Genomic DNA, 13809 nt, shown 5'->3' on the forward strand with positions numbered 1-13809 from the left:
CACTAGACTTTTATTCTCCTTTACAGAAACATAGTTTTTTTGTAATTAAAATGCGTATTATAAGATGATATGAACTGGTGTGTTTCCAGGTATCTAACTATTGAGAGAGTGCTGTCTTACCATTAAAAATCTTTGGTAGGATATAGAGATTCTGTATTATTATTATTATTAGACTCTGATTTAGATGTTGTTTACTTTTAACATACCTATTGGATTGCATCCTGCAGGTATTTTGAAGGTGGAGTCTCCTCTGTCTACCTCTGGGATCTGGATCATGGTTTTGCTGGTGTGATCCTCATTAAGAAAGCTGGAGATGGATCAAAGAAGATTAAGGGATGCTGGGATTCCATCCACGTGGTGGAGGTTCAGGTACAGCCTCTGGGGCAGCTGATATTCCTAAGTGAAAACAAAACCCAGTTAATTCCAGACAGTTAACGAGCACAGGTGTTCCACTGAACAATACAATATTGTGTTAGGGGCTGTAAACTTCTTTTCCATGTTAATTTTTGAAAATTCCCTGAAGCAATTTGGATAAAGATAAGTCAGGGCTGTAATCAAAAAGAATCCCAGAAGAATTGAAAGTATGTTACTTTCTGTGTGTGTGATTCTGAGATTTTATTTTTTTTTTTAATGTAAAGGTCTACAGATAAATACCACAAATTAGGTAATAAAAACAAGGTAATGGGAGGTTAAATTGCTCCAGCTAGATTTGCTTTTGGAAAACTGTAGAAAGGTGCATGCTTGCAATTGTCTTTCAGAAATAGACTGTGCTCTGTATGTGCACTTAAATATATCTCTCCTGTTGCACATGCAGTCTCTGGGGCCAGCCACCTTTTAGTTTTTGGAGGGGTTTTAATCTTTTGTGTCTTTCCTTTTTCTTATCCTTCCACTTCTAGGAGAAATCCAGCGGCCGTACTGCTCATTACAAGCTGACCTCCACAGTGATGCTGTGGTTGCAGACTAATAAAACTGGTTCTGGTACCATGAACCTTGGCGGGAGCCTTACCAGACAGGTAGGTCTGCAAATTGCACTGGAATACCCTACAACCCCTTGCCTTATTTATATATCCAGTAGCCTCAGCTGGGAACAAAAAGTTTATTTTGTGAGGTGTTGTATAAACATCTGTTTTCCTGCTTCATATGCAGTCCAGTGAAGCAGTTAATCTGCAGTCGTGTGATTACCAGGAAGCCCTTTCAGCTTTGCCTGATGGCAGAATAGCTTTCAATTAGAAACACAAAATATTTGGTAGGAGCTCAGATTTTATTTTAAGTCTTGGTTTTGTGATTGGTACTCCTAAACTTTTATACTTCTGCATGTGTTGCCTGGACAGATCATTTTATCTTTAAGATTTGTCCACTTCATTACTAGAAAATTCCAATAGGATTATAAAAACATTGCATCTCTTTTTTTAAAAAGCAAGGTAGGCCAGACCTGTATTTTGCATAGACCTTAGGATTCTTCTGTTCTTAGGCTTCAAGTATCTTCTAGTATCCTTCTTCAGTATTTTTCATCCTGCTGTACCAGGACAATGATTTAAATAAATAAATATCTTCTAGTCATTTGTTTTTAGTGCCAGTTCTAGTTACTTAGACTTCTTCTTGAGAAAGCCATTTTTCAGAGGGAAGGTGCCACGCTGATGGCTGTTCAGGCAGTGCTCCTATCTTAGGTCTGCCAGGTCTCACCTGTCAGAGACTGACTTCACTGGCTGAAGGTGCTTCTGCCCCAGCCACCTGCCCAAAGGGTCCCTTCTCTTTATGGCATGCTGCTGATGAATTGGGGTTGCTCAAGATCTGGACTGTGGAAGTCAGTGACTCGAGGAGTAATAAACTCTGGGGGACAGGAGGCGTAGTGTATGGTTGTGAGTGGCTAGAGAGATTGGCAGTTGCTAAGACTCCTTTATGAGACTTCCCAGGGCAGACCTTGGATTTCAATACAAAGGACAATGCAGGCTGTTAAACACTCCATGGTTTTGTACAGGTTTGAGGCAGGTGAGGGAACAAAGGATCAGTGATGGCAGAGAGAGGAACTGAATTGGATTAGCACTGTAGTCACAGAAGCTTGCTCCTAGGTGATTTTTCTTTCCACGTTGATTTACAAAAGAGGCTGCTGCAAGAGCAGGAGGGGAGAAAAAGACGTCTGGAGACAGTTTTGAGCATTGTGTACTCTTTTAAAACATTTGCAGTACTTACACCCGAGTTATGGTGACCCGGACAAATATTTAATCACAGGCCTTACCAAGACTTTAAATCATAGCTGTGAAGTGGACGCCAAGGGCTTGACTCGAGCCATGGCCTTATGGTGTGGGAGAGCTTTGCCAAAAAAAACAAGAGTCTGTTGAGAATAGGTGTCCTCAGTACACCTTGGCCTGAAGTGCTGGGCCTTGTTTAGTTTGACTTTCACTCTCTTAGCTTTAGTGGAGAGATTCATGCTTCTGTCATCATTTTAACAGTAGACCATTTAATTCATATGTGATGCATTAAAGCAGGGGCCTGCTTCCAATGTAAGTAACCATAAAGAAGCCACTGGGGTAATGATGCACTGCTTCTGCACAAACAAAGGAAACTTAAAATCTAAAACTCAGCTTTGGGCTGGAGATTTTCTGCTTTGCAGGCTTAACGGGACAGGCTTCGTCAGAATCCAGCACAGAAAACGAGATCTTCATCATGCCTTGAGGTGTGCTATGGGGAAAGGAGCTCTTTGTCCTGAGCTGCTTATTTGGCTGTAGCTGGACTAAACTCCTGAGTGCCAGGCTTTTGCTTTTTGTGCTGTAAAATCAGTTTGCCCCATTACCTAGGGACAGCAGGTTTTGTTTGTACTTTTTGATGGGCTTTTTATACAGCCTGCAGTGAACTTAAGCACTGAAAGTAGCTTTTAGTTCTCTCTTGAATGGCATGTTACTGTTTAACTTAGACAATATTGGTAATCTGCTGTTCAAAGCATAATTTTGAAATAATTTTGTCTGTGGTAAATTGTTCATGTTTTTGGTAAACTCAACATTTAAGGTACTTGACCACCTTTGATCCTAAAATGTGAAGAGCAGATGTCCGTATATTTCCGTGGAAGCGTTTGAAGTGTTCACAAACTTTGTAATATCCTGGCTTATAAACTGATGGCACAGAGAACCTTGCAACGCTTGGAAAGGCAAGGCTGTTGAGAGCCATTACTTTGAAATCAGTTTTGCCTCATAGCTGCAAATTGGTTACTTTTCAAGCGTTGACTGGAATGATGAACTTAGCGGCCAGGAGCAGGCGCAAAGGACCAGCTGATGGAATGCCTCCTGATTTACCACCTCTGGCAACTACAGAGAGCTGGGCATGTCTCACGCTGAAATGCTATGGGGAGCGTTTGCAACTTCTTATGAAAATGCTTGCTCAGTAATTCCCCTTCCTAATGTCTGCAGATTACACTTGGTGCAAGTCCTGTTTGTTCTGTAAACGGGCAGCACAGCGCAGTACTGTGGCAGAACCGAATCTAAAAGAGCCCGAGACATTCTCTGCTGTCATTTCCTATTGTTGAAACATCGTTGCCCCACATCAGACACAAATATACCTCTTTTTTGTTTTTAATTTTTGTTGCCTTTATCAAGACAGTTTGGAGAAACTTGTCTTTGCATTTCCAGAATATCCCCAAACTCCTCTTAGAAGGCTCCTGCTATGAGGGTATTCCAAATGTTGAATTCCTAAGAATAACCTCCTTTTTTTTTTTTTCTCCCTGTCCAAGACACCATATATTTCAGTGTTCCTACACCTGGCTTGGGGCCATGGGATATGTTCTGGGTAGATATTACTTAAAGTCATTTCCCTCTCCTATGTCTACTTTAGTGTCATACAGTGAGAGCTGATGCCTCTCTTCCAATTTGCTAAACTGCTGCTTCTCAGTGGTTTTCCCACTGCTGTTCAAGTGGTGCTGTAGGAGCTGGGATATCTATACTGTTGTCCCTTTGTCTTTGTTTATAATTGGAAAGTAACTGTACAAGCATTTTACATTTTAAGTAGGCAGAATAGGGAAAGAGAAGAGACGTGAGAAACTGAGTGAGGAGCTGACCTGTTTTAGGAAGTTGAAAATCTCCTTCGTGTAGCTTTAAATTTACTTGACTTAGTGGTTTTCAAATGAGAACTTAAGGCTTTTCCTTTATCCATTCAGTTATGTAAAGGTATTTATGACACTTGCAGTGTGGACTAATTGAAATGAAACGTCACGTTCTGAACAGAGTTTGGGATTTTTGGTTTGGGTTAAAATGTGGAATTGAAATACTTCCCTGATCAAATATAGAAATGTGTGTATATGTACACACACAACTCAAAAATGTATATTGTGATATAAATTTCTTAATTTATATACATTCATAATTGGTTTATGTGTATGTACAAACTTCTATATATAGAGGATGAGAGATTCTTAGCCAGCTGTGTGCACGTGGGATCTATAGCACAATTTCTCTGAAAACTTAGGGAGAATTACAGCCTCAGTGACATCTTCACATTGGACATCACATTGAAGGAGCCCTTTTGTATGGGAGAACACTTTTTTTTTTGCCTGGTGAAGACTTTGTAGTTATCTTTAGCAATATGTGCTGGTGTTACACACTGTGTCTATATTTATGTTTGTAGCCATCCCACTTTGACTACAAATGACATTAGAGAAGAAATTTTTGATGCGACTGGAAGGCTGAAGCTGTATTTTGCGCCCTCCTCTTGCTATAGTCCTCCCCAAAAAGGCAAGAAAAATGAGATAGAGATGTTCTATTTTTACAGTTGTCTAAACAAGGGTGCTCTTCCAGGCAGTCAGTGTTCTGGAGACAAGCCTGGATGCTTTTCAAGAGAGCTGGGAGCTGAAGCACCGCAGGCCAGGATGGAGGAAGGAACTCTCAGCGCACATCCGATACTGGCAGGCTTCAGTAAATACAAGGGCTGAGGCTGGAATTTGGATAGGGAAAGAGTGATCAGTGTGTTTTGTGCTGTCTGCGTCAATGAAGGGCTGCAGATTTGAAGGGCTGTACATCTGAGAGGAGAGGATAGGGCGCTCTACCTTCAGTTTGCAAAAAGGAGCGATGCTTACAGGGAAATGGGAAGCGCCAGCAGCTTTTCAGTTCCCTTGCACATTCTCCAGTGGCTGCAGGTAACTCCCACCCGCCTCCTGATTCAAGACAGATGCCTGGCAGATGATTCTCTCTCTGTCTGACAGACGTTAAGGTTCTGTCCTCTTTGTAGTGTATGTTGGCATGACTCATTTGCCACGGCACTGTACTGCTTTGGCTGAGCTTTGTGGTTTCCTTAGGCTGCATTTTTATTTAGAGTAAGAGCAGTCATATGGTCCTGTTTCACTTTATGCAAAGTAGATACAGCCTTCCAGCTTCCTGGCAGATAGTCAAAACTGCACTTTGCTGGTCAGATTCCTAGAGCCCCCTCCTTAAAAACCAAGACTAACAGGTGCCTTTCTGAGATCTCGTAGCGCACAAAGAACCCCTGTGTGTTTCCGAAGCCAGGATGAGCATTGTGAGGAAGTGCCAGCTTGCTGAGGAAGAGGTTGGCTCAAAACCTATAGTTTATTTACATCTGGAGGTGTGGGAAGGGGAGGATATAAAGTTGTAGGGGAAATGAAGCCTGGGATTTCAGATTAAAGCAGTACAGATGTGTGTTGATTTTCATGCTTGAAATACTCCGTAGCAAAGGTGGAACATTTTGCAGAGCTTGGATGAAGGCTGGTCTGCTGTAATCTGAGCTTTTCCTGTGTTTGGGAAGATGTGCCCTGTGATATATTACTGCTCAACAAAGCACCAGAAGAGACGTTTTGCCGTTTATCATAATAGGTAAATCCTCTGAGGCTAGTGCTCTGCAATTAGGCAAGTCATATATTTTCATCAAGCTGAGCTTTCATGTAAAGGCCTATCCCACTGACTTCCAGATGCTGTAGCAGTAAGCGGGGCGCTGGAGGAGCATGTTTCCACCAGAGGGATCTTCAGGTTGTAGCTGTCATGATCCTTGATCCCCACCCTCAGCTGTTGTCCAGTCCCATGGAGGCATCGTCTCTTCAATTGCCAAGGAGTATTTGGGGCGTGGAGGAAAAAGGAGATACACTGAGCAGTAATCATCCAGGAAAATGTTTCTGCTTCATGTGGCACATAGATCTTAGAGTTTCAGTTTATTTAATAGCTGGTTTTAGAAAGAGGGTAGAAGAAATGAGCAAGTGGGGACCAGTGGCATGGAGAGCTGACGTAGTATCACCGTTTCTGCTCATGGTTTTGAATGTGCAGTTTGGTGAAAGGTAGGGGGTATCTTTGGTTCCATTGATTAGAATAAATATGCTTGAAGACCATGAAAGAATGAGGTTAGTTCTTGGCTGATTTGTATAAAACCGCAAGCTATGTAGAGCTCACAACCTTCATTTGTCTGGTTAGAGTTTGAAATAAGTGTTGGAGAAAAAGGCCAATTTTTGCTTAACTGATATCCAAATAATTCCACATATTTTCCACCTGGATACTTCAGCCTGCCCACTGCCTGTGGCTTGGGAGCCTTTGGCTCACGTTGGTCTGTTTGTGTTTCATTAAGGAGATTTTTCACATTGCTCTACGGCCAGAGCAGCTGTGGTTGTTGTCGTCAGTTTTTCAGAGCGACACGGTGGATGAATTTGCTTCTTATCTTTCTAGTATTTTTAGACACTGCCACGAGGAACCGAAGTGTTTATCCAACGTACATTTCTCTCATTAACTCTTCCTCCAAGCAACGTTTACAGAAAGCCCAAACAGCTGCTCTGTTCTGTGCGGGGAACATCCAAAGTGACCAGCCAGCCACCGAGAGCTTAACATACCCCGAAGAGTGAGTTCCCCTCTGAGTCAGACTCGTAGCAGATGGCTGGGGAAATGAGGCAAGGAAGCCAAGCAGTGTCTCTCTCGAATGGGAGAGGAGCGACTGAGCCATGTGGATTGGACTTGGCTCATTCTGGAGCATTAGGGTTTTTGGCTGAGCTCAACAGCAGATGGGGAGTGACAGTGGGAAGAGGAGCTGCTTGTTAACGTTAACTTAGAGAATGGAATTTCCCCTCCGAGCAATTTAACCCCTTTATTTAAGCAGATACAAGCTTTCTGCTTAGGACCGTACAGTAATGGCCAACGGAAGGAACCTTTAAAAATCCCAACAACTCTGCTGTTTGTATAACATGGCTGCTTACTGACTCTGAACTCCATTAAAGCAGTGTCTCATAACATCTGGGCTTCTATAGCGTATAAAAATGTTTCCATTCTGGCAGCAGATTTTATGGAGATGTAATAATACACTTTTTGCAAAAATAATTCTATTTTCAGATTCTGTTTCTTACCAGTGAACTTAGCATGGCCAGGTGTGGAGGAGAGGCAGTGGGGAGCTTGTGGAAGTAAATGACCCCCTGCCAGCTCCCCCGCTGCCCTACATTCGGTCAATTTGCTGATAGCTCCCAAACTCACCATAACCTGTGTGTATGTGCACATAGTTCAGATTTCTGTCCTCCCTCTACTGCGACTGGATCCATTCTCCCGGCAGCATGTCTCCATTATGTGTAAACAATCTGACTATTCCTAAAGGAAAAAAAATAATCTTACTCTTTTTCTCTCCCTCTTCTAGGTTATCTTTTGCCTTTGGGGTTCCAGCTAAATTACATGCTTCCCCAAGCCTGTTAGGGACTTGGCGTATTAGAAGAAACCTGTAGCTGGTCCAGATACTTAAACTGTACCCTGAGGGAGGGATACGAGCAGATGGATAAGAGAATTCAGAGGGATTAGTAAAACCCTTTGAAGACTGTTCTTCCCACTACATTTTTCTCCCAGTTTTGTTTTCGTGCCATCTCAGCACATCTTGTGCTGGTTGATGTTCCTGGGACTGACGTTCATTGCTCAACAGCTTGTCTGTGTTTAGCCAGAATTTTCATCTCAAGAACTTGGAAAGATGGTCTCTTTCCTAGCATCAGAAATTTATAGATCGTGGACAGACAGCCATGGCCTCTAGATGAACATTATGTTGGGTAAAAGGCAGATGAAATATGGAAAGTATGGCACTCTGCAGTGCCAGCTTCCAATTTTTGCTCTTAGTGATGAAAACTCTTGCGTAGTTTGGTACCAGTCTGCTGTCGAGGCAGTACTAAGGGTGTGGTATCATGGTATATTTAAATTTGATCCAATTCTGAATTGCTTCTACATCATGCAGTCTGCTTTACACCCCCACCCCATGCTTAACACTCAATACTTCCTTCCCCCAGCAGACAAATGTGTGATAAGCTACTCCTCTTTTTGGTCTAAAAGGGGAAAAAAAAAGACTAAAATTTCTCATTAAGTTAAATTATCAGCAGTCTTTGAGGTGGTTGTGATTTTTTTTCATTTGACTGTTCTTTCCTTCTCTACTGGAGTGCAAATAATGCCTAGGGTGTCTTTTGCCAGGAGATCCTGAAAATGGAGAATGTGCCCCATGTGTGGTTGGAGATAGTATTTGAGATGAAGATGAAAAGAAACAGCTGATTTTGCAGGGATAGCTCACAGCCATTAACACTGACAGCACCATCCTCGTGTGCATCTCATCAACAACATTGTTTTTGTATCCACGTGCTGTGCTGCTAGCCCTGGTACACGTGCACTGCCACAGATCTCCCGCAGTCCCTTAGTAGGTAGGGAATGACAATTTTGTAGTGCCTGTCTACATCGGGGGGGCTACAACAGGATTTTACTTTGATTCATGGCTTTCATTACACTGTGTTCCTGTTACCAACATGTGAGGCTTTGTCTAGTTGTAGGAATTTCTCAGCATGTTACCAGCCTGTTTGCACACTGAAAGAACAGTTCCTCCAGGATTTTGAGGCTCGTGTCTTTTATTCCTTCTCTTGACAAGTAAAGCTGTTGTGCATCTGCCGTCAGGAGATGAACAAGAGCGTACCAGTGGATCTGTCTCTTTTCTTTCTAGATGGAGAAAGATGAGACTGTGAGCGACTCCTCTCCACACATAGCCAATATTGGACGCTTGGTAGAGGTAAGTGTTGTGAAGCTATCGCAGCTTGAGCCTGCTGCAGGTTCTCACCTGCATATTTGGTCCTATGCCAAAGAACTCTGCTGTACGCTCACTTTTGCCTTGACGAATTATTTATATTGTACCAAGTCTAATGCTGTGAATGTTGCTCAGTGTTTAATGGCTCAGCATTCCTCTTAGCATTGTCTTCCAGCAGTTTGTAGATATAGAAAAGCTACACTGCACTGCTCGATACAGCAGTAATTGAGAAGTAATTTGAGAAGAGAAGACTGAGAGGGGATCTGATTAATTTTTACAAGTATCTTAAGTGTGGGAGACAGAGGGATTTGGCCAACCTCTTTTCAGTGGTTTGTGGGGACAGGACAAGGGGCAGTGGCCACAAAATGGAGCCCAGGCAGTTCTGCACCAACATGCGAAAGAACTTCTTCACGGTGAGGGTGACGGAGCACTGGGACAGGCTGCCCAGGGAGGCTGTGGGGTCTCCTTCTCTGGAGATATTCAGATGCCTACCTGGGCAGCCTGCTCTAGGGAACCTGCTTTGGCAGGGGGCTTGGACCTGATGGTTTCTTTGAGGTCCCTTCCAACCCCTGCAATTCTGTAATTTTGTGATGTTCTTGTGAAACAAATGGGCCTTTCTTGAGAACTGCCTACCAAACCCTCTTGTTCGTTTTTGCAGTCATTTTGGGGCAGAATTATTTGAAGTCTGGATGTATTTTTCAGAACTGTCCCTTTAACTTGGATGTTCAGTGTGTATCAAGTGCTCATTAAATCCACTGGAATTACTTTTGTTAGTGCTCAGTTTTACGGAACCTGTTGGTCCTGTATGCTCAGCACAGTGAGTCTGAAAGATGGGATTGTATTAGAAAGGTTTTGGTGTAGCACTAGTTTGCTGTCATTACACTGTCATCTATGAAGATGCTTGGATTTCTTTGATTCTCAGAGCCACTTTGATAAGAGAGGAGGAAATTCTCAACTGAATTAGACAATAATACATTTTTAAAGGTACTGGGAAATGAAAGAAAGGCAGATACTTTTTTTTTTTTTTTTTTTGATCCTTTTTTCTAAGTTTTTGGCCTGATTAAAAGCGACCTGAGAAAAGAAAGAAGCTGTTTATTCAGAAGATCTTTCTCTAAACTGTTTTGAAAAACAGTTTTAATGAACTGGTTGCCAGCTTAAAAATTCAGAGAAACCATAAGTACAAAACTGTTGCTCTGTCAGCTGTGCTAAGTGACTGACTTGCCACTTGCAGCCTATTCAGTGACAGGAAATTATTGAGGAAAGCTGAGGTGGAACACACTTGCCTTTTCTGCAGATCAATGCAGAAAAGTTAATAGGTGGACAGAAACTGCCCTCTTGTGGTCCAGAACATACATCCCGTGTGTGTAGCCTAGAGTAATATTAGGAGAGGACAGGAATAGAGCTACAGCTTTTTATCTTGAAGACCAGGGTCATACTATCTGCTGTGAGGATTAATTCATTTACAGCATGAATCGTGCTGTGGCAAGTCTTGTATGTCAGGATGAATACTTAAGATATAAAAAAGAGTAAATGCAACTGTCCTGAAAACAGCTGCAATGACTAAAGACTCATTTCTTTTTCTCTAGGACATGGAGAACAAAATCAGAAGTACACTGAATGAGATTTATTTTGGAAAAACAAAGGACATTGTTAATGGGCTGAGGTAAGGAGCTCTCTAGCTGACCATTGGAACCCCCTTGCCTCCCTGCCATTCCCCTGTAGTGCCTGCAGCACTGGCCCCAGCTTAGCAGTGGTCTGCTTTGTCGCTGGAACTCCCCTTGCCTTCACAAAATCTTTTCACGTCCCTAGTTATTCACCTCACTGTGCTGTGGAAACGTTATTTGTTGTGTGGTGTTTAGGGACCTTGTAACTACAGGAATTTGAAGTGATGTTTAAATCCTTTGTTCCCTCACCAGGCAGAAAATAGCCCAATTAGCAACATTTCTACTTCAGAATTATTTTTAATTAGGAGTTTTATTTTTCACAGTTCTGAAAGTTGTACTTAAATTCTGACTTCTTTCTAATATTTTTAAAAACAGCCAGTTGGTCCCAGAATTAAGTTGTGACGTTAATGGCTTGTGGTGCTTAGGCTTTGTTTTAAATTCTATCTTTCCCTCAAGCACTGCTGGTCAAGATATAGTGTAGATTAAGTGAATGAGCCCTCTGTGCCTTTTTATAGGGAAACTACTGTACTTCCCACCCCTGCTCATGTCTGGTCAGGAATTTTGTATAGAAATCCCAAGCTGGTAGTTCTGCTTGTAGAGAAAAGCACAGAACTGTGATGCCAAATAATTTTATTTTAAACTGCAGATAGAGCTCCCCTGCACAGTGGGACAATGTAGGATAAACAAGTGGAGCACTTAAGCATACTGCTGTTCTGTCTTGTACAGAAATATGAAAAAAAAAGTCAGTAAGTCAGTAACCTCTCCTTCAGATGATAGAATAATGGTGCTAATTAAATATCTGTGCTGCCTTCTTAACAGCATGGGCAGACGGAGTCGACAGCATCTTGACAAAGCAGCTGCTCTTTTTTTTTTTTTTTTCCAAATCTGAGCTTTCATAACAGGTCTCTTTTCATTTGTGGTGTGCAGGGGTTTTGACAGGAAGCATTTAATAACATTAAAAGGAAATCTGTAATGCAGTCTTTTTGCCTTGTGAACATTGCCTTAAGTTTTGGTAATTGAATCTATTTCCTATGTCTCCCCACTGCTCAGTTTGAGTTATGTTATTTTGCGCATCGGGGAGACGACCTGCTCAGAACCGGTAACACATCCAGCATCTGGCTTTGGCTTTTCCTCTAGCCTTTTTCCTGTTTCTTCTAACTGTGTATTTACACTTATTCTTCCTAAGTGTGCTTCCAGTGGTTTCCAAAATACCAGCTCTGTGTTACATAGTTCTTCTGACTGTTCTTTTCCCTGTTTACTTCCCTCGTTTCCAAACTGCTCTCTGTAGATCTATTGATGCTATTCCTGACAACCAAAAGTATAAGCAGTTGCAGAGGGAACTTTCTCAAGTGTTGACCCAGCGCCAGATCTACATCCAGCCTGATAACTAAACCAATCCAGGTACCCCCTGCCTGTGAGGTGTGACAACCAGCACTAAACCAGGACTCACCCAGCCAAGACCTCTGCATGATAACTGAGGCCAGAACTAACCCCTAACTCCTGCAGACTGATAAATGACATCTGATCCATGTTTCACCCAAGGGTTACTTCTTAATAGAGCCAACTAAACGTTGTCATTTGACTTGACATGTTACTTTACTCCATTTGAAGTAGCACGCTCTGAAATGTGTCAGGACTTACCACTTCACACTCTAGCTTGGGAGCAAGAAAGGAGCACATGGTCATTTACCCAAAGTGGTGTTAGCTTGGATTTGCTCTATCCATAAGCCCCGGGACCCTGTGCCTTGTGCACCATCACTTTTTTTACAGCAGTAGTACACCACCTCAGTGAAGAACTTCTCTGTAATCCTGAATTCCTCCTTGCAAAAAGACATGAAGTCTTGAAACTCTCTCAGTTTGGGGAGAAAAAAAGAATAATCTATGGCTGTGGTACTTCTCAGAGTTCTGAGAAAACGTGAGCTTCCCCCACATCACCTATTGCCTGGTGTACCTTGAATTTTCTTGGAGCTTGAAAATCCAGGCCCAATCGAGCTCTGCTGAAACATTTCTAGCTTCCACTTGCTTGTGCTCTGCACAGCCTCTGAAGGGATTTGTTCATATGCTCTCATTTGCTCTGGAGCTCTGAATGTCTAGGACGCACAGCAGTGACTAACCCTGAGCCAGTTTAACCTTCCACTCCAATTCATAATGAGTTACAGATGTTGTCTTAAACACATTAAGCTGACGAAGGGGAATATGCACTGTTTGTTGATAGTGGCTGAGAACCACTTCTTTAGCCTGTGACAAATGCAAATATAAAATGTATATATTTTTATTAAAGCAGCGGAAGTCTCCAGAGACAAGAGAATGGAAATACTGTTATAAAAATGTTAGGAAAATAACTGACACAAAGAGCAGCCTTGTTTACTGGAGACAGCATCCAGGCAAAATGAGGTAGCTTTGAGTACAGAAGAGGGTGTGAAATATGGCTTATGTGGGGAGAAGTCCTCCCAAACTACATCTAACCACTTCTGTGTTAGCAACTCCTGAAAAGTCTAGTATTACTATTCTATTAATGATCATATTTAAAAGTTTTTTTTCTTTATATTGGAAGCCTTTTACTGTATCATTGGAAAGCAAGGTTCCTCCCCAGCTATCTGACAGGGCAGTGAGCCAAGATGACTTTGACTTAATTATTTTTTTTCCTCTATAACCAAACGTTTAGCAAAAAGAAAGCCCTGCAGTGATCTTGCTGACAGTTTCTCTGTTCTCCTATGGTTGCTTTGGTTTGCTAATTACTATAGGTAAGGTATCAATTGGAAAAGCAAATTCAAGAAGAAACTCTGGGTGCTTTTCTCACTGGTGAATATGCCGGAGAGACATTTTGATGTGGCAGCTCTACCCTGGGTGATCAGTCTGCAAAAAAGCGCAGGAGCTCTGACAGCTGGGCCCTTTTCCCATTCGTTGGTAGAGGCTGGACTTCTCTACCTTCCTGGCGTGGTCCTTCTGAGAGTGAGAGCGCTAACATCTTTTGCTGATGGTATACTGGGATTTTTCCAATCTGTAACATTAAAAAAAAAAAACAAGGAATCTCCCTCCAGTGACTGGAGGCTGAGTGAAACTTCTGGGGAAACGTCTCTTTTGGTGCAGTCCTTGCTAGACTTAACTTTGCTTTGGTATAATCACTGAAGTGTTCACTTTG

The 13809-nt window shown here is 42.2% G+C and overlaps 1 protein-coding gene and 1 long non-coding RNA gene across 3 annotated transcripts in view; one reads left to right on the forward strand and one right to left on the reverse strand.

The window, feature by feature from the left end:
- CAPZB (capping actin protein of muscle Z-line subunit beta) overlaps nucleotides 1-13809 on the forward strand; it is a 62491-nt gene that overhangs the window by 48278 nt on the left and 404 nt on the right. The window contains exons 5-9 of one of the 2 annotated variants that reach the window (XM_027443037.3): nucleotides 228-369; nucleotides 897-1013; nucleotides 8923-8988; nucleotides 10590-10666; nucleotides 11956-12068. In XM_027443037.3, coding sequence (XP_027298838.1) covers nucleotides 228-369; nucleotides 897-1013; nucleotides 8923-8988; nucleotides 10590-10666; nucleotides 11956-12058 — 505 coding nt within the window. In that variant the 3' untranslated portion in view covers nucleotides 12059-12068. The remainder of the gene's footprint in view (nucleotides 1-227; nucleotides 370-896; nucleotides 1014-8922; nucleotides 8989-10589; nucleotides 10667-11955; nucleotides 12069-13809) is intronic. The other variant, XM_027443038.3, reaches the window with a different exon arrangement.
- Nucleotides 238-7552, reverse strand: LOC139999275 (uncharacterized). The gene is made up of 2 exons (XR_011804639.1): nucleotides 7440-7552; nucleotides 238-396 (listed from the first exon to the last, which is right to left on the reverse strand). It is a non-coding gene; the product is annotated as an uncharacterized lncRNA (long non-coding RNA).

Source organism: Anas platyrhynchos, chromosome 22, assembly GCF_047663525.1.
Source record: "Anas platyrhynchos isolate ZD024472 breed Pekin duck chromosome 22, IASCAAS_PekinDuck_T2T, whole genome shotgun sequence".
In the NCBI taxonomy this organism is placed as follows: Eukaryota; Metazoa; Chordata; class Aves; order Anseriformes; family Anatidae; genus Anas; species Anas platyrhynchos.